Source organism: Anomaloglossus baeobatrachus, chromosome 3 (assembly GCF_048569485.1).
Source record: "Anomaloglossus baeobatrachus isolate aAnoBae1 chromosome 3, aAnoBae1.hap1, whole genome shotgun sequence".
In the NCBI taxonomy this organism is placed as follows: domain Eukaryota; kingdom Metazoa; phylum Chordata; class Amphibia; order Anura; family Aromobatidae; genus Anomaloglossus; species Anomaloglossus baeobatrachus.
Window position 1 is genome coordinate 423,975,926 of NC_134355.1, and position 21,153 is coordinate 423,997,078.

General features: G+C 44.9%; 1 protein-coding gene across 2 annotated transcripts in view; it reads left to right on the forward strand.

Annotated features, from left to right (window-relative positions):
* The window catches only part of CHRD (chordin), a 35,402-nt gene that overhangs the window by 3,156 nt on the left and 11,093 nt on the right, over positions 1-21,153 (forward strand). For both annotated transcript variants that reach the window (XM_075338470.1, XM_075338471.1), the window contains exons 5-15: positions 113-230; positions 977-1,073; positions 1,392-1,533; positions 1,646-1,783; positions 2,038-2,114; positions 6,131-6,278; positions 6,516-6,622; positions 8,217-8,333; positions 9,207-9,363; positions 11,035-11,276; positions 16,559-16,672. In XM_075338470.1, the coding sequence (XP_075194585.1) occupies positions 113-230; positions 977-1,073; positions 1,392-1,533; positions 1,646-1,783; positions 2,038-2,114; positions 6,131-6,278; positions 6,516-6,622; positions 8,217-8,333; positions 9,207-9,363; positions 11,035-11,276; positions 16,559-16,672 (1,457 nt within the window). The remainder of the gene's footprint in view (positions 1-112; positions 231-976; positions 1,074-1,391; positions 1,534-1,645; positions 1,784-2,037; positions 2,115-6,130; positions 6,279-6,515; positions 6,623-8,216; positions 8,334-9,206; positions 9,364-11,034; positions 11,277-16,558; positions 16,673-21,153) is intronic.

A 21,153-nucleotide genomic window follows, 5' to 3' on the forward strand; every position in this document is an offset into this window, starting at 1 on the left:
ATCAGTATACTGCACCTAAGTTCACTGTCTTCTTCAGATTTCCGTTTATACAATGCTATGCTATTTTTTCAGTTGTTCTCTACTGTATTCATGCCTGTGTTTATTTTGACAGAGTATGTGGCATTTTTGACTGCTTCAAGTCGTGTGTGGCCCCCAGTTACCAGTGGTCTTGCGAAGGCTAAATTTACTTTACAGCGTTCCAATGTAATCTTTTCTATCACCTATAAAGGGTAATTAACTGAGATGTTCTCCTATTTTTATTTTAAAGCTTTTCATCACTTTCTTATTAAATGTCATGTGTACCACTGTATGCTTGAAAAGTTTTTACAAAGATTGTGTCTATTAGAGGAGAAACAAGTAGAATAAGGTTCATGGTACATTTGGTAATTATGGGTGCTCAAGAAGGGTTCAAACCCGTCATTAGATACAGAAAAACTTGGCACACCAAAATGAATATAAGGACTTTAAGCGCTCCCTGTGCTCCCTGCATGTAAGACGCTCTGCTACACTGCGCCATTATATCTAAACAGAACAGCAATCTGATTTATCTATAGTTCTCACGGTGATTTTGACTGTGTAACGATCTTAAAGGCATATTCCTACTCAACTATCTATTGTGTCTGATGAAGACCCAAATATAGGGGTTGAAACGTTAAATTTTTTAGATTTTTGGATTGCCTGTATAATAAAGTCCTTATATTAATTTAGGTGTGCCAAGTTTTTCTCTATCTGTTAGAGGAGAAAGCCATAATTTACTGTCTATTAGTTGTTAGGGCATGACTGGTTTTTAGGCCGTGCAACCCTTGCACCCAAACTGAGCAAAAGTGTCCAAATTGGATTGAATCTATGCTGACAGCTTTGTTTATCTGCTGTTATATAATTTTATTCCTCATTAAAATATGATTGAAAATTAAAATTTTCATGGAAAATCTCCTTATTTTGTTTATTTTATATTTTCACCTTACTCTGCCTTTAGCTTTGATAATCTTTCGCGTGTTCGTTTCTCTGATTCCGATGGTAATGTGCTGTTTGAGCATCCTGTACACAGAATTGGATACCCGCAAAGTGACACAGTAAGTAAATAAGCATCTATCATTTTATTCTCTGAACTATCTTGTTTCATTTTCATTAAACAACTGTTCAAACCAAGAATAGGAACTCAGTGCATCATGGCAGGGCTAATCATTTACATGCATCTTCCCATCTGCTTGTTTTCCCTCTATCTCCACCTCCCCTTCTTTGATTGACAGCTCTGGTTTCATAGAGTCAGAGAAGGGCGGAAATAGATGGAAACCAAGCAGGTGATTTGATGTGATGCACCGAGCCCCTGTGTTTGGTTTGAACAGTCATTCTGTGCTAACAGTCCCTTTAACAAGATTTTTTTTAACCAGATATGTGGAATATGGAGGTCAATTCCTCGAACTTCTCTTCATCTTCTGCGTCTGGGACACATTCTTGTTTCTCTAATGACAACAACACTTTCCGAACCTGAAATATCTGGCAAGATTATTCGTCACAAAGCTCTGTTTGCAGGTAAATTGTCATTATGGCTTGAATGGATAGCGTAGGCAAGAAGTATTCGGTAATAAAGATGTAAACAGGAAAGTCATAAAATATAAATCAACATGAATTTTTTTTCTATCAGAGTCCTTTAGTGCCCTTCTGATACCGGACTCCCCAGAGGAGTCAGGTGAACGGGGTCTTGCTATGCTGACACTTAGTGATGTGGATGACAATCTGCACTTTATTCTTATGCTCAGAGGACTACAAGGAGGAGAACGAGGTAGGAACTTTAGAAATCAACACAACTTCTACAGTATAATAAACATGTTTCATAAAAATACCCTTTGCATAAAATATTCTCAAATCTTAAAGCTCAAATTCTTATGCTGCCGTAGGAAAAACTTCAAAAAGATAAAGTTGGACTGTCATGATATAAGTGATGGGGTTAATGATGACATATGGGAGGACGGGAAACACTTTGGGAATGAGAGGATAGATTGCTGTTAGAAGTCATATTTTTTTTTTCCATTACAGAAAATATTCCAATAACTATGCAAATTATTCATCAGGATCACGTTATACGAGAGCTGTATGCTAATATCACAGAACAGGTGAGTCATATGCAAGTTCTATGACTGTTAGACCATAATATAAGTATGTATGTCACATAGATCATATATGCATAAGATAAACCACAGTTTGCAGATTTATACTTTGCACATATGATTATTATATATCTGTTTTTACTTGCTGTAAGCAATGGTCAGACGAGCGTGAGAAATCGTCCAATTTTCATCCCGAAAATTTGGACAATTTTCATCTTTGTGTCATCGGAATTTTACTTGACATCCATGTGGCAGCCATATTTATACATTAACATTTTAAAATGTACACAGTAAAATACAGTCTCCTATGTTAATAATAGCAATGTATCCATAAAAATCAACTGCTATACTAATGGCACCCAAGATATGGTGAAATAGAGCATCCTGCGATTTAGACAGCAAAACTGCATAACATTGGTCAGTGTGCTGTCTGATTTTTTTTGTCCAACAGCACATGACTATATAACGCTCGTCTGAATGAGCCCTTAAGAGTAATGTGTCCCACATCTTTTAATATTCTTTTAATGTTTGAACTTTATGTTAAAAAGTTTATTTTTAGTGAATAAAATTAAATGTACTGTTTTTTGTAATTATAACTTTTTAACAGAGCCTCTGGGGGCTGCCATTTTTATTTGCTGGTGTGTAAACATCACAGCACAAGATTTACACATCTCATATATGGCAGCCTAAGGCCATAGGAGACTGTGGTTGGCATCTGACCCTATCTCCTATGTCGTGGTCATATTAGCTGTCAACTGCTGTAGGTGGAGCTCAGTGCCATTCTATTGTATCCCAGCTCTATGTGCTGGCTGCAATTTTCCTCTATCACCTTTAGTGACTGATCTGAGCAAAGCAGTCATGTAATTGCATCTGCTCTGCTCAGATCACAGTAATGAGAGGTGACACCAGCAGTAAGGGGTCTGGACACCAACACTGCCACTGTGATTTGATCCAGGGGAATGTACTCACCACTGGAGGAAGGTAACACTGCAGCCTTGGTGTCCAGACCTGTGCTCACCAGGAATTACAGTGATCTGTGCGGAGCAGCTGCAATAACATGAATTGCTCCACACAGATCACTGTATATGCCAGCAAGCACAAGAACAGGCACCAGGGCTGCGGAGGTCACTTCATCTAGTAGTGAGTACATTTCACTGAATGAAATCACCACCAGAGTTCTGGTGCATAGGGTTGTGCGCACCAGTGATTACAGTGATCTGTGCTAAGCAGTTATGTTATTGCAGCTGCTCCACTCAGATCACAGTAATTGTATGCAGAGCCATGTATCTAAACCTATTATCTGTGATACAGTACACTGAGCCATGTATCTAATCCTATTATGTGTGGTACAGTCTGTTGAGCCATATATATAATCCTATCATGTCTGATGCTGTCCGCTGAGCTGTGTATCTAACATGTGTAATACTGACTGCTTAGCTGTGTATCAAATCCCATCATGTGTGATAGTCAACTGATCCATGTATCTAATTAGATCATGTGTGAGATAGACCACTGAGACATGTATATAATCCTGTCAAGTGTGATACAGTCCGTGGAACCGTGTATCTAATGTGTGATACAATCTGTAGAGCCATGAATCTAATCGTATTACGTTATACAGTCTGCTGAACAATGTATCTAATCCAGTAATATATGAAGAGTTCGCTAGGCTGTGTATCTAACCATAACATGTGTGATACTGACTGCTGAACTGTGTACTAATCCTATCATGTGTGATACGGTCAGCTCAGCCATGTATCTATTCGAATCATATGTACTGTATTACAGTTCCACAAAGCAGAGTATCTAATCCTATGTATGATACAGTTCACTGAGCCATGTATCTAATCCTATTATGTCTGGTACAGTCTCTTGAGCTATGTATATAATCCTATCTTGTGTGATGCTGTCCACTGAGCTGTGTATATAATGTCTAATACTGACTGCTGACCTGTATATCAAATCCTATCACGTGTGATAGTCAACTGATCCATGTAACTAATTTGATCATGTGTGAGATAGTCCGCATGCAATCTTATCATCTGTGATACAGTGTGTGATAAAGTCCGTGTTCACGTGTATGTAATTTGTAATACAGTCTGCAGAGCCGTGAATCTAATCGTATCACATGTTATACAGTCTGCTAAATGATGTATCTAATTCAATAATGTGTGATACAGTTCACTGAGCTGTGTATCTAACCATAACATGTATAACACTGTCCGCTGAGCCGTATATGTAATCCGATCATATGTATCAAGGTAAGCACACACGGCGAGTAATAAAAAATCGCATTCCACGGGGACCAATAATACTCTATGGGTCCGCCCCCATGAGTGATTTTTTTTCTCAGCCCTAATCAGACTGAGAAAACATTCGCAACATGATGCGAGTGGAATGCGATCCTGTTTCACTCGCACCCATTCAAGTCTATGGGGGTGAGAGAAACATTGCATTGTACTCGCATTACAGTGGACTGCAATGCGATTCTCACATCAGCTGGTAACGGAGGAGATGGGGAGATAAATCCCTCCCTCCCCTCCACAGCACCGACCCTCCCTTCTGCAGCTGTGGTCTGATAGCAAGATCGGACCACACTCACATGACACGGCTCCCGCTGTCTTCGAGCGTGAGCAGAGTGTCAAGCGAGCACTCGCACTGTAACGCCCCAGCAGCGGTCGAACCGCTCAGATCCGGACGTCGCTACTCGTGGCTCGAGGGTCTCTGGACCCAGGGGTTAAAGGGTCACATCCGAATGAAGAAGGGGGGTATTTACAGAGGAGATATATAGTTCGTGACGCCACCCTTGGTGTGCGGTAATAGGGAGTACCGCCGCTGCCGTTGGGAGTGCCCGGGGTGATGGAGTGGGGTAACTAGATGACGTTACCCTCCACGGGTAGGGAAAGGCCCTGGGACTCTGGATGGTGGTATGGGGTGCAGGGGGAGCGCAGGCTCGCTGGTTGCAGGGATTAATCAGGGACTCACTCAGCTAGAAAGAAGACGCTGACAACGTAGTAAACCAAGTCTCTGGGTGCCGCTGCCCTCTTGGGGAGCTCGCCCGGGTCCCATCCCCTGCAGTACTGCCTGGTGGTCTGTGGCCTTGCACCGTATTTTAGAGTGTTCAGTTGGCCCGTCAGCTTGGAGCTTTCCGGGCCCCGCTCCCTGCCAAGAGTAGCAGAGGAGCTTGCTCTCAGGAGCTCACGCTTGGGATTTCAGTGGGCTGCTTTGCTTGGAAAGCCCTATCTCCCTCATTGCACTAGTGCCTCTGATCTCTGAGCTTTGTGGGAACAGTCCATATAGGCCCTGTCCTTTGCAGGTTAATTGCCAGGTTGCTTGAAGCTTCTCCCCGACCTAGGGTCCATGTATTCCGACGTGCCTTCGGTCCCAGCCCGGCTATTGAACTGCGGCTGCTAGCTATCCTCCAAGACTAGCCAAGCACCCAGTCCCAATCTCCCGCGACCGGGTCTCTGACTCCTCCTGGTCCAGACCACCATCTTTGACCTAGTCTGCTTCTCCCCTGGGAGCTCTAACTCCCAGCTTCCTCTGAGCTCCTCACAGCTCGAGGGCTACCACTGTTCTCTTTGCTACCCTGGAGCCGACTGACTTGTCACCTCCCACCTCCCTGCCTGACCCCTAGGTGGGCGGCCTTATTCCAGCTTAGCAGCCCACTGGTGTGCCTGACAGGGTGTGGTGCGAGGTGTAACTAGGATTTGTGAATGCTGGTGGAGGCAGTACCGCAAGATGGGGACCCAGAACCATGGAGGGTTGAGCCCTGCACAGGGAGAGATAGGTTGTGCAGAACCCTGTGATGACCTGACTAGTCCAGGGACAGTCTGCAAAGCAGAGTATCTAATCCTATCATGTGTGATAAGGTCTGCTGAGCTGTGTATCCAATACTATCATGTGATATATAGACTGCTGACCCATGTACCTAATCCAGTCTTGTTTGATACAGTCTGCTGAACGTGTATCTCATCCTGTCATGTGTAATACAATCCGCTGAGCCATGTATCTAATCATAGGAACCAGACTTTGCAGAGGTTTTGCCAGATCTCTCCAGTCGTGAAATGCAATGGCTTGCCCAGGGACACTTGAAGATTGCAATACAGACAGAAGGAAGACATGAGCAACGGATTTCAGGCCCTATCACTGTCAGAAAGTCATGTGACAGTAAGTATTTATTCACATTCAGATATTTTTTTATGTTCCCCCAAATAAAGAACAAAAAACTAATATCTAAACATTACAATTCTGAGAACTGTCTGAATCTGAGCCAGGGCTAATGTGTTGGGTGCAAAGTCAATTAACAGCTTCCTAAATCAAGAAGTTGACTGTCTTTTTTTATTTATATCCATGTTTACATTGTTTAGAAATATTTCAAAACTAACCTGCCATCCTCTAACATAGCCCTGCAGAGTGTACTGTCAGGAGGGGATGCTTTACAACCTACAAAGACTGGGTCAGTGGGCTCAGCGACCATCACACTGCACGAAAATGGGACACTGGAGTATCAGGTATGCTTCCTAGATACTGTATGTGTATGGCTATGTCAGTTACTTATATTGAAATCTGATTCTTCACTTCAGTGAACGCTCACACTGGCATATAGTATGCGATGATTCTGCCATGTGAGAGAATCGGTCCAATTATGCTATTGACACTCGACTCAAACTCTGCTGTGAACGTGGGCTGAGCGTCATTTACTGTGCTCCGATTATCTCACGTGTGAGAATCAGAACACTGCTGAGGAGAAGATCCGGAGATTAAAGGGGTTGTCTGCTACTTTTGCATTGATAGCCTATTCTTAGGATAGGTTATCAATGTCTGATCGACCAGGGTTCAACACTACACCCCCACCGATCAGCTGTTCTCGGTCCCAGCAGCAGGCAACCGGACATGGTCAGCTTCGGTGCTGCTCTGTCTTCTGATAGTGGCCGCTCCAGGTACTGCACTTCCATCTCCAATTCAGATCAACAGGAGGCGGATGTGGATTACCCGGCCACGGCTACTATCAGAAGATGGAGCCGCACCAGAGCTGAGCATTTCCTGCTGCCGCTGCCAGGACCGAGTACAGCTGATCGTCAGGATTGTCAGGTGACAGACCCCAGCCATTCACACATTGATGACCCAGCCTAAGGCGGGCTTTGCACACTACGATATCGCAGGTGCGATGTCGGTGGGGTCAAATCGAAAGTGACGCACATCCGGCGTCCCTGTCGAGACCGTAGTGTGTAAAGCCTTTTACATACGATTAACGAGCGCAAAAGCGTCGGTATCGTATGATCGGTGTAGGGTCCGACATTTTCATAATGCCGCTGCTGCGATGGTACAATGTTGTTCCTCGTTCCAGCAGGCAGCACACATCACTGTGTGTGAAGCCGCTGGAGCGAGGAACATCTCCTACCTGCGTCCCGGCCGGCTATGCGGAAGGAAGGAGGTGGGCGGGATGTTTACGTACCGCTCATCTCCGCCCTTCTGCTTCTATTAGCTGCCTGCCGTGTGACGTCGCTATGACGCCGCCCGACCCGCCCCCTTAGTAAGGAGGCGGTTTGCCGGCCAGAGCGACGTCGCAGGGCAGGTAAGTGCATGTGAAGCTGGCGTAGCGATAATGTTCGCTACGGCAGCAATCACAAGATATCGTACCTGCGACGGGGGCGGGGAATATCGCTGTAGTGTTGGTAACACATTGTTACCGATATCGCAACGTGCAAAGCCCACCTAAGGATAGGCCATCAATGTAAAAGTAGTGGACAACGCCTTTAATGTCTCCATCTTCTCCATTGCCTGAGTCGGTATATATCAGACTGTTTTCGGATATCATCAGTGCACTCCGATGTTTTACACGCACCTATAGACTTGTATGGGTGCACGCTGCCCGAGATACAATGCCAAGCGCAGCACGCAATGTTTTTTTTCTCACTCCGACTCGGCATGAGAAAACAAAAGTTAGTCAGCACTGCCCTATAGTATAACAGTGAAGTAAACACTGTCTGATAAGACATCGGATAGCACTAGCCTGTGTTTTATGCCAATGTATATAACCCTTAGCCATTGTCTGGCTTATAATTTCAAGCAGCATTTATCATAATCCATTTATTCCATTTGTAGGTTCAAGTTGCTGGTATAATGAGTATAGTGACATCAGTGACCTTGGAGATTAAACCTCGAAGGAAGTTTAAGAGAAATATTTTGCACGATATGACAAATGACTTCCATGATGGAAAGGTAAGAGCAAAGGATGGATGCCGCGCGCATAGTTAAACGTTTTAGAAGCAAACGTTAAAGTTGAAAATCCAGAAAATGGTCATTATAATCAACAAAAAAGGTGGATAGTGATCAGATTTTACATGAAGTCTGAAAATTTAAATGGCTGTCCACTCAGATCAACCACTGTCCATATACCTTATTATGGCACTCTCCACAGAAACTGCTGCAAAAGACTTGAGTGGTCCCGCCACAAAGTCAAAAGTGGACCGTGGTTGCTCTTATTTTATTTCCACTGCTCCCCAATCTACCATATTTTCACTGATATATATATTTTTACCAAGGGGTGTGGCTTACAGCATTTTCTGTGGGCGTGTCTTTAGGCTGTTCTGCAATATTACCCCCTGAGCTCCTCCTCTTTGGGCCCATATCTCTGGAACCATATGGCGGATATATAAAAACCAAAAACTAATTACTCAGGGGAGCAGTGGGAATTAAAAGTGAGCTAAAAACAGACACTTGTGAACTGATCCTTTTAATGGATGCTGTGTAAAAATTGTAAACTGGTCTCGCTCCCTCACATATATCCCTGGTCCCAGTGGGGCTCACAATTTTAACTTCTCTATTTCATGCACACTTGAGCCACTTTCAAGGGAAACAACAATATTTTGCGTCAGTATTTCAAAGCCAAAAAAGTACAATAAAAGCACGAGCACCACTTCTGTATTTTTCACCCACTCCTGGTTTTGGCTACAAATACCAAAGTAAAAATTTCACCAAATACTCAACGTGTGAACAATGCTATAAGCAGCATACAGTTGGAGAGCTCTTGAGATCACAGTTTATATATACTAGCATAATGTTTGATATAAGTTTGTTCTTTCTACAAAACAGGCTTGGGGATTCTGGACAGGTGCCACCGGCAGAGATCTGCATATGCTGCTTCAGAGCGAGCTATTCCTTAATGTAGCCACAAAGGAATTCCCAGAAGGCGAATTAAGGGGACAAATAACACCTCTGATGTATAGTGGATTGTGGGCCAGACATGAAGGTGAGTTGAGAATCAATATATACAGTATATGTATTGCAGTATCTCATTATTAATATATGTGTGTGTATATATACATATATATATATATATATATATATATATAATAACAAGAGTGAATACACTCATCACATTTTTGTAAATATGTGATTATATCATTTCATGGGGCAACACTGAAGATCTGACACTTTGATACAATGTAAAGTAGTCAGTGTACAGCTTGTATAACAGTGTAAATTTGGTGCCCCCTAAATAACTCAACCCAGCCATTAATGTCTAAACCGCTGCCGACAAACATGAGTACACCCCTAAGTGAAAATGGCCAAATTATACCAAATTTTCCATTTTCCCTCCTCAGTGTCATGTGACTGATTAGTGTTACAAGCTCTCAGATGTGAATAGGGAGCAGGTGTGCTAAATTTGGTGTTATCGCTCACACACACTCTCTTTGGAAGTTCAACATGGCACCTCATGGCAAAGAGTTCTCTGAGGATCTGAAAAAAAATAATTGTTGCTCTACATAAAAAAGGCCTAGGCTATAAGAGGATTGCCAACACACTGAAACTGAGCTGCAGCACGGTGGCTAAGACCATACAGTGCTTTAATAAGAAAGGTTTTACTTAGAACTGGACAAGCAGACTAAGCACATAGAATATTAAAACCATGTCTTGTGGTCTGATGAGAAAAAGATAAATTTATTTGGTTCAGATGGTGTCATAAGTGTGTGGTGGCAAAAGGTGAGTAGTACAAAGACAAGGGTGTCTTGCCTACAGTCAAGCATGGTGATGGGAGAGTCATGGTTTGGGGCTGCATGAGTGCCAGTTGTGGGCAGCTACAGATCATTGAGGGAACCATGAATGCCAACATATACTGTGATATACTGAAGCAGAGCATGATCCCCTCGCTTTGGAAATTGGGCAACAGAGCAGTATTCCAACATAATAACGACCCCAAACACACCAACTGGATGACTAGTGCCTTGCTAAAGAAACTTAAGATAAAGGTGCTAGCCTGGCCAAATTTGTCTCCAGCATCTGTGGAGCATCCTGAAACATATGGTGGAGGAGTGCAAGGCCTTTAACATCCACCAGCTCAGTGATGTTGTCATGGAGGAGGGAAGAGGATCCAAGTGGCTGCTATGAAGCTCTAGTGAACTCCACGCCCAAGAGAATTAGGGCAGTGCTTGAAAATAATGGTGGCCACTCAAAATATTGACATAGTGAGCACCATTTGGCACTTAGGGGTGTACTAATTTTTGTTGCCAGCAGTTTTAACATTAATAGCTGTGTGTTGAGTTATATAGAGGACACTAATATACACTGTTATACACGCTGTACAATGACTACTTTACATTGTACCAAAGTGTCATATCGTCAGTGTTCTCCCAGAAAACGTTATAATAAAATATTTACAAAAATGTGATGGGTGTACTCACTTGTGTGATGTACTGTATATATAAATCTTTCCCGACTTTTTGTTTTTCTAGGAAGGAAAGGCTTTTACCGTACTTTGCAATATAAATCTTATATATTCATATCTTAGGGAGGTGGGTCATGACAAGGAATCTGCCTCATGTAACCTTTTGTATGACTGTTGATGAAAATCGTACCATATGTGTTCATTGTGGAACATGTATCTGCCTGGAATTGATTATACCCTTTTCTTGTACTGCAGAGCTTCCAATACCTTTGGCTGGTCAGTTTCTCTCACCCGCGATCAAGACAGGATCGGCAGGCCATGCATGGGTATCCCTGGATGAGCATTGCCACCTGCACTATCAGATTGTAGTGACTGGTCTGGGGCGTGCAGAGGACGCAGCACTAAATGCTCACTTACATGGCTTCGCTGAACTGGGGGAGGTCAGTGAGAGCTCCCATGGACACAAGAGACTTTTGAAAGGCTTCTATGGCTCAGAGGTAAGATTATAAAGGTTTAAGTTGTGCTATTCAATTTTTTCTTTTTAAATGTAAACATTCATTTGGTTACTCACTTTTCATTCTTAAAGGGAATCTGTGACCCGGTTTTTGCACCTACTCTGAGAGCAATATAATGTAGAGACAGACACCGTACTTGTAGATTTGATAAAATCACTGCTGCCATGTAGTCCAAATGTACCGCCCCGCGCTCGGCCGCAGCCGAGCCGCTCGGGTCCGGACTCGTTCGGTGGGTGGCTCGAGCGCCTCCGGCACCCAGGGGTCACGTCGCTCTGAAGGGAAGCTGGCGCTACGTGAAGGAGGGTGATCTTCGGTGGGGAGGTTCACAGCCGGGGCCGTGGTGTTTAGAGATGTAAGTTCGTGACGCCACCCACGGGTTGTGGTGAATGTGGACACCACCGCTGCCGTTAACTAGGATCCCGGGGACGGTGTTGTGCAGCCTGGTGTTGACCCCTCCGTGGGCAGGGGGTGATGGTCCCGGGGCCCGGTGGTTGTTAGGTGCGGGCGTGTTGGTGCGGCGCGGTGCGCGGCCCAAGGGCACTGTTGTACTCACTATGGCAGATACACCAGAGTCTCTGGTAAACCAAAAGGATGGTGGTCGGTGCCCGCAGCCGGCTGCGCTTGGTCCCCCACCCGGTTCGGTGGTTTCCACCTTTCTCCTGCACCTCATTTTTTAGAACTTAACTGGCCATGCTTCAACAACGGTAGTCTGCTCCCCGGCTTTATGTGTGTCGGGGAACCCGTTTACCCGCAGGCGCTGGCCCGTGGGATCTCTCTGCCTGTGCGGTGGCTTTCTACCCCCCTCGGTGGGCTGTTGCCATCTTTCGGGTCTTGGTACGGGAAAGGACCTAAGGTCCAGACCTCAATCAGTAAATTCGACGTGGTTTAGTGGCTTCTGGACCTCGTTCTGGGTCTGAGTACCCCTCCTGGTGCTCTGGTTTCCAGTCGGTTCCCCGGTTTGGTACCAGTGGGCCACAACCCTGTCCCGGTCTCTAACGGTTCCACCAGCCGTCTTCCCGGCTCCTGCAGGTGGCAACCACCGTCTGCCTCCTGGTCACATGGTATCTGGGCTACGACCCAGATCCCTGACAGACATTTACTCTTTTCCAACTATTCCACTCTCCTCCCTAACAGATCTGTTTGTGTTTTCCCGCCTCAGGCAATCCGAACTCATCGGTGGGCGTGGCCAACCGCCTGGCTCCGCCCCCTTGTGTGAACGTCAATACCTGAGAGGGGTGACTCAGGGTTTTTCAGGTTGGCTGCTGTTACCTTGTTAGGGGACAGGTGTTTGTGCAAGGGACTACCTGTGACTACCTGTGACTACCTGGCTAGTCCAGGAGGTCACACAAACACACCCCCATGACTGATTAGCAGCTTTCTGCCTATGCACAGTGTACACAAACACAGAAAGCTACCAATCAATGGTGTGAGCGGGGTTATACACAGCTGAGTATTCAGAGAATTGGTAGATCTGCATCAGATAAAACTATTTTATCAAAACTGCAGCACGCAGCTCAGTAAGTGAGACATTGGTGGAATCATGGTCTCAACCCCTTCATCATGCTGCTCTTAAAGGGAACTTGTCAGGTGCAATATGCACCCAAAAACAGGAGCAGTTCTTGGTGCATATTGCTAATCCCTGCCTAACAGTCCCTGTATACACTAGTATAGATAAAGAGATCTTTAGAAAAAGTATTTCTAAAGATCATTTATTACATGCTAATAAGGCCTGCGACTAGTCGCAAGGGCGTGAGTGCCTTTGGCTAGCTGGCCCACATAGCATGTTATCACGCCCCTGTGGACGCACTAACATGGTAATGAACGTGCAGCTAATCTTGATGGCGGCTGGAGGAGGAGGAAGCGCACTACGCATGATCTGGACTGCCCAGGACTTCCGGTCATGTGCACTATACCTCACTGAAGCCAGAAAGCTTATACCCGGCATCAAATTAGTGCGTATGATTGAAAGTCCAGGAAGCCCAGATCATGTGCAGTGCGCATCCATCTTCCGCTGGCCACCATGAAGAGTGAGGTATGTGAACCTCGCTGTGCATTCATTAGCATGTTAATATGCCTACAGGGTTGTGCTAACATGCAAATGTGCCGACTAGCTAAGGGAACTCACGCACTTGGGATTAGTCCGGCGCTCATTAGCATATAAGAAACGATCTTTAGAAATAAGTAGACTGAATTGACACCGGCACTCACAGGTGAAGGATAGTGGGGTGGGTGGATGAGCTGGCTAATAAGGCCGGGGCCACACGGGGCACTAGTGCGATGCTCGCATGACACTCGGCTCGCCCTGGCAGCACAGCAGGAGCCGAGTGTCATGCTAGTGTCCCTGCGTCTGAGGTCCGACTGTACAAGCGGACCTCAGCTGCAGGGGGCGGGCTGACACTAAGGAGGGGCGGGCCAGCGCTGCGGAGAGGCGGGCTGGCATGGAGGAGGGGAGGGATTTCTCTCCCTCTCTCCTTCGTAGCCGGCTATTACGATTCTCGCTCTGCACACTGGTACGAGTGCAGTGCGATTTTTCTCTCGCCCCATTCACTTGAATGGGTGCGAAAGAAAAGAGTCTCGCATTACAATCGAAGCATGCTGTGATTGTTTTCTCGGTCCGATTAGGGCTAAGAAAATAATTGCTCATGTGCGCTGACACACAGGCTAGAATTGGTCCGAGTGGAATGCGATGTTTTATCGCACTCCACTCGCACCGATTTTCTCGCCGTGTGGCTTAGGCCTAAACAGGAGTAGGTGGCGTATACCTCAGGGAATTAGATTAGTGTTAGGGTTGGACTCTGGTGACAGAAGGGTAACTATTCGGAAGCCGCAGGTAGTAAACAGGTTCCGAGTGTATCCTGTCTGGAAGTGGTAAAAACTGACTAGATAATAGAATATAAAACTACCGCGCTACCATGTAGAATGGGAAAAGGATGTGGAAGACTGGGTAAGGTGTGTCGTAAATAAAACTAGTTAGAAAGTGTAACTTGCACAATAAATAAGGAAAGGTATGTAAATTAAAAATGTTTATTAATTTCTTAAAATTAGATAAGTAAAAGGTATTTTGTCTGAAAATATCAAATGACAATGCCAAGCTCCAGATGTCCGGGCAGGGAGCTGGGTCGGTGTAGGACCTGTAAAATGAAAAGAGGAGGGCTGTGTGAGTGTCAAATATTGACAGGTAATATGATGTGTTGTGCAGTGTTTAAATGAAGTTAGAACACTATATGAATAAATTTACCTGCGTATTGTATAGAATAGGTTCAGGTACAGGTTAAGAGGTGGAACGTGTGGCAAATATGGCGAGGGTGAGGCCTAAGACAAAAATATATATACAGAATGTTAAATAGGTGGTCTAAAATGAATTGGCTGAACTGTTTAGGGTGAGCGCACTTACCACAGAGTGGTTAATCATGAAATGAACACCTTCTTCAGTGAATACTAATTCTGGATGTTTGAAAGTAACGGAGGCTTCAGTTAGAAACCTAGTAAAGGGGTATGGTTAAAAAAAAAAGGGGGGGGGGTTAAAGGGAACCACTCACCAGGATTTTCGCATATAACCTAAAGCCAGTGCTATACTGGCACTATCAGGCTGATTCTATACATACCTGCAGTGGTCAGCTCAGATGTTTAGGTTTTAAAACCCAAAAAAGTGAAGTTTATAAAATGAGCAACTTCTTGAGTGACAGTTGCACTGGAGCAGATCATATATTCATAGTTTTCTCCTCCCCCTGTTAGAATTAGCATAAGTATTTTACAAACGACTTACTGTATCTGTGGAAGGACCTGTGGTGAGGTCCTACCCATGTGACCTGGTATCCAGATTTGGTGGCTAAGGTCTCGCCCCTTCTGATCACATGTGTATGACCTTACACAGGTCAAAGTAAAGCACTGGCTTTAGGTTATATATGAAAATCCTAGTGATTGGTTCTCTTTAAAATGGTAGCATGCAATGAGGAATGTAGCGTCTGGCTATATAAAATGAGCACAGTTACCACACGATGGTCAGTACGAGTGAGAAGCCCCTTCTTAATCTTAACTAGGAAGTAGTAGTTAGCAGTGCCTATAAAAAGGCAAGGGTTTTGCTATTTATTGTGCAAGTTACACTTTTTGACTAGTTTTATTTACAACACACCTTACCTGATCTTTAGAAATTGTGACGCCCTGGCCTATCAGGTCGTCACAGGGTATTGCACAATTTTTCTTTCCATGCAGTATCCATCTCTTCCTTGGTTCCAGGTGCCACCCAATGATGTTGCTAAGACCAGCATGCAAATCCCACACACACACATACCAGTGGGTAAGTCCAGTGTGGAAAGGGCCGCCGACCAAAGGGTTAAGCAGACTGGGTGGGAGGTGACTAGGCAGTCGTCGGCAGGGGAGCAAGGAGAGCAGTGGACTCTCAAGTAGCTCTCAGGGGGAGAGCAGGCTGGGGAGTTGGAGCTCCCAGGACAGCGAGGCAGCAGCCCTCAAAGTGTGAGGGGCTGAGTAGTAGAAGCTCCCGGAGGGTCGGACTAGACTGGAACACACCAGGAAACATCATTGGGAATGGTCACCTGGACGCGCTCCCCACAGTGGCAGCAATACTCCAGGACGTTTGGTTTAATTACAGTCTGTGTGTTTACTGACCTTCCAAAGCAGCACAGCCTCATCCAGCACCACGACTACCAACTGTGAGTTCCCTGCTCCCTGCCTTCCAAACCCCCTACATCCCACGGCTTCCTCTACCATCACCGAGTCCCGGGGCATTCCCCCTACCCGTGGAGGAGTTAAACACCTAGCTGCCCACTCCATTGCCACCGGGTACTCCCAATCGCAGCGGTGGTACTTCACCCTTACCACACACCACGGGTGGTGTCACGAACTTTAATCATACAGCCCCAACTAAATACCCCCTTATTTGAGTGGCCGCACGAGCCCCCGGGTCCGGAGACCCTCGAGCCACCACGGATCCGGATCCGAGCCGCCCGGCTGCTGACACGGGGGCGGCACAAAATACTTTTCTAAAGATCCCTTTATCTATGCTAGTGTATACAGGAACAGTAGGCATGGATTAGCAATATGCACCCAGAACTGCTCGTGGTCCTGGGTGCATACTGCACCTGACAGGTTCCCTTTAAATGGGATAGCAAACACCTGGTGACAACTTTGTTTCAAGAGTTAATTTTATTTTGCATACTGTAATATATCAAGGAAGAGTCTCGATTTTTTTCATAATTGATTTAATCAAAGAATGAAAAACGTATTTCAACATTTACTTTTCATAGGCGCAAGGTAGTGTTAAGGATCTTGATCTTGAGTTGTTTAGACATCTGAATGACGGAACAGCCTTCATTCAAGTCAGCACAAAACTATACCCACGTGGAGAGATTCGAGGTCAGGTGAGTACCATATACTACTATTATGATGTCTTTACTTCACATGCTAGCTTGCTGTTTATAAATTGGAATAATTTTGAACACATTGTGTAAATGTCAATGGACTGTACAGATCTGCATAAAAGAAGTACAATGTTTAATATAAACTTCTAATATAAAGCATTAGATTATATTTATAGAAGCACAGTGGCTCAGTGGTTAGCACTGTAGTCTTGCAGAGCTGGGGTCCTGGGTTCAAATCCCACCAAGGAAAATGGCTGGAAGGAGTTTGTATGTTCTCCCTGTGTTTGCGTGGGTTTCATCCGGGTACTCTGGTTTCCTCCCACACTCCAAAGACATACTGATAGGGAAATTATTTTGTGAGCCCCAATGAGGACAGTGCTGATGATGTCTGTAAAGCGCTGTGGAATTAATGATGCTACAGTGGCATGCAAACGTTAAGGCACCCCTGTTCAAAATTACTGTTGTTGTGAACAGTCAATCAAGTTGAAGATGAAATGATCTCTAAAAACCACAAAATTAAAGATGACACATTTCCTTTGTATTTTAGTAAAAAAATATATATATATATATATATATATATATATATTTTTTTTTTTACTAAAATACACATATATGTATATATATATATATATATATATATACACACACACTTGAGATCAAAATTAGAGGACAATGTATGATCACTTGCTATTTTTTACACATGTAATCTACATTGACCAACATTTGAAGGTTTTTTGTTAGGGGTGCACCACACCACTAGAACAGCGTTTTACCAAAGATGCAGTTTATCAACATAAAATGCGATGATCATAATTAGACAACAACAATGACTGTAGCACAGATAAAGATTATAACTACATTTTCTGAAGGTAACAACAGTCACTAATCAGTGGGAAGTGTACAGGCCTTTGCTTTGAATGACTTCAGCACATCTGCGGCCACAAGACATCACTAGTCTCTCACACTGCTCTGGTGTGATTTTGGTTCACTCTTCTTCCAGTCTGTTCCAAAGTTTTTTGACTGTTGTGGGTTTTTTGTCAATAACTTTGTCACCAAGGATTTTCCAGAGGTTTTCTGTTGGGTTTAGATCAGGACTCTATGCTGGCCATTTCATTGTTTCAATGTTTACTGTTCCAAGGAACTGCTTTACCCGTTTTGCTGTGGGACAGGGAGCATTGTCCTGCATGAAAATTGCTGCCTGATTGAGTGATGTAAACAAGTAAGGAATCATGTATTGTTGAAAAAGGTTCTGATACATACTTGCATTCACTCTGACATGTAGCTGTATGAGAGGTCCAACTCTTGCTGCAGAAAACCTTCCTCAAACCATCACACTTCCTCCCTTTCACTGACTTCTTAACACACTTTGGGTTCAGTCTTTCCCTAGTTTGTCGATGAACATAATGTTTCCCATCAGACCCCAATAAATTAAACTTGCTTTAATTACTAAAATGAACTGTGGACCACTTCTCCTCTGTCCACACAACATGTTCCTCATCAAAGGTGAATCTAGCCTTTTGATTCTTTCTGCTAATGATAGGTTTCGTTACTGCAGAGTGGGCTTTCAGTCCAAATACTCTTAAACTTTGTGACACTGTATGGCGAGACAGATACTTAAGCGGGGTTTACACGCTGCGACATCGATAGCATCGGCTAGCGATGTCGAGCATGATAGCACCCGCCCCCGTTGTACGTGCAATATTGTGTGATCGCTGCCGTAGCAATCATTATCACTACGGCAGCGTCACACACACATACCTGCTCTGCGATGTCGCTCTGGACGGCGAACCGCCTCCTTTCTAAGGGGGCGGTTCGTGCGGCGTCACAGCGACGTCACACAGCAGGCGTCTAATAGAAGCGGAGGGGTGGAGATGAGCGGGACGTAACATCCCGCCCACCTCCTTCCTTCCGCATTGCCGGTGGAGGCAGTTAAGGAGTTGTTTGTCGCTCCAGTGGTGTCACACACAGCGATGTGTGGTGCCGCAGGAACAAGGAACAACATCGCTAAAAAAAAGAAAGCGATTTTTTGTTTCAGGACGACCTCTCCGCGGCAAGCAATTTTGACCGCTTTTGCGATTGTTTAAGGTCGCTCATAAGTCTCACACACTGCGATATCGTTAATGACGCCGGATGTGCGTCACAAACAACGTGACCCCGACGATAATTCATTAACAATATCGAAGCGTGTAAACCCCACTTTACCCTGTTCAGTGCTGAACTAGCGAGCAATTCCAACTGCAGTATTGAAACAATTACCCATGGAAATTCTCCACATTATCCTGTCCTCTCTTGCATTTGTCTTTCGAGGGTGACTTCTTGGGAGACTTAAAAGAGTTTGTGATGTTGTAAAGATATGCAATATCCTCAAAATCACAGACTTGGAACAACCAACTTGGGTCACCCCTTTGCCCTTCATCTGGACAACCTACTACCGGAGGATTTCATTCACTTTTGAACGGTACACCATTTTTGCAAAGTCGGTGCAAACTGGAAAGTTAGGGCGGCGTCACACGCTATGATATGTCAGGCGATATGTCATCGGGGTCATGGATTCCGTGACGCACATCCGGCATCGTTAGAGATATGGTAGCGTTTGACAGCTACAAACAACTGTGAACGAGCAAAAATACTCATCTTATCGTGGCTCGATGACACGTCGTTCATTTTCATAAAGTTGTCCCTCCTTCTGTGCCCCGGTTGTTCGTCGTTCCCGAGGCAGCACGCATCGCTCCGTGTGACACCCTGGGAACGACAAACAACAGCTTACCTGCTTCCCGCCGGCAATGCGGATGGGAGGAGGTGGGCGGGATGTTATGTTCCACTCATCTCCGCCCCTCCGCTTCTATTGGGCGGCCGCTGTGTGACGTCGCTGTGACGCCGAACGTCCATCCCCCTTCAGGAAGAGGATGTTCGCCGCCTACAGCGAGGTCGTTCAGGAGGTAAGTACATGTGATGGGGGTAAACAACTTTGTGCGCCACGGGCAACAAATTGCCCGTGACGCACAAACGACGGGGGCGGGTGCGATCGCTCATGCGATCGCTCGATATATCGTCCAGTGTGATGCCGCCCTTAGGCTGCCAGTTAAATAGGGTTTGTCAGATAATTAAGGAACTTAGCGCCTGGTGCCACATTAACACCAATAATGCGCAGGTATCTGAAAGTGTTCTCTAATATTGATCAGTGTCAGATGATCAGATGATTTATGAAATAAGCTTAAACATTCTGCTAGTTTACTCATGTTAGGATAGGACTACACAATAACCTTAACATTCAGGAAATTGTGTGTTGTTCTCTAATTTTGATCTACAGTGTACAGTGCCTAAAAGTAGTATTCAACCCCCTGCAGATTTAGCAGGTTTACACATTCGGAATTAACTTAGCATTGTGGCATTTGGACTGTAGATCAGCCTGGAAGTGTGAAATGCACTGCAGCAAAAAAGAATGTTATTTCTTTTTTTTTTTTTTTTTTTTAAATTGTGAAAAGTTTATTCAGAGGGTCATTTATTATTCAACCCCTCAAACCACCAGAATTCTGTTTGGTTCCCCTAAAGTATTAAGAAGTATTTCAGGCACAAAGAACAATGAGCTTCACATGTTTGGATTAATTATCTCTTTTTCCAGCCTTTTCTGACTAATTAAGACCCTCCCCAAACTTGTGAACAGCACTCATACTTGGTCAACATGGGAAAGACAAAAGGAGCATTCCAAGGCCATCAGAGACAAGATCGTGGAGGGTCACAAGGCTGGCAAGGGGTACAAAACCCTTTCCAAGGAGTTGGGCCTACCTGTCTCCACTGTTGGGAGCATCATCCGGAAATGGAAGGCTTATGGAACTACTGTTAGCCTTCCACGGCCTGGACAGCCTTTGAAAGTTTCCACCCGTGCCAAGGCCAGGCTTGTCCGAAGAGTCAAGGCTAACCCAAGGACAACAAGGAAGGAGCTCCGGGAAGATCTCATGGCAGTGGGAACATTGGTTTCAGTCAATACCATAAGTAACGTACTCCACCGCAATGGTCTCCGTTCCAGACGAGCCCGTAAGGTACCTTTACTTTCAAAGCGTCATTTCAAGGTTCGTCTACAGTTTGCTCATGATCACTTGGAGGACTCTGAGACAGACTGGTTCAAGGTTCTCTGGTCTGATGAGACCAAGATTGAGATCTTTGGTGCCAACTACACACGTGACGTTTGGAGACTGGATGGCACTGCATACGACCCCAAGAATACCATCCCTACAGTCAAGCATGGTGGTGGCAGCATCATGCTGTGGGGCTGTTTCTTAGCTAAGGCGCCTAGCCATCTGGTCCGCATCCATGGGAAGATGGATAGCACGGCCTACCTGGAGATTTTGGCCAAGAACCTCCGCTCCTCCATCAAGGATCTTAAGATGGGTCGTCATTTCATCTTCCAACAAGACAACGACCCAAAGCACATAGCCAAGAAAACCAAGGCCTGGTTCAAGAGGGAAAAAATCAAGGTGTTG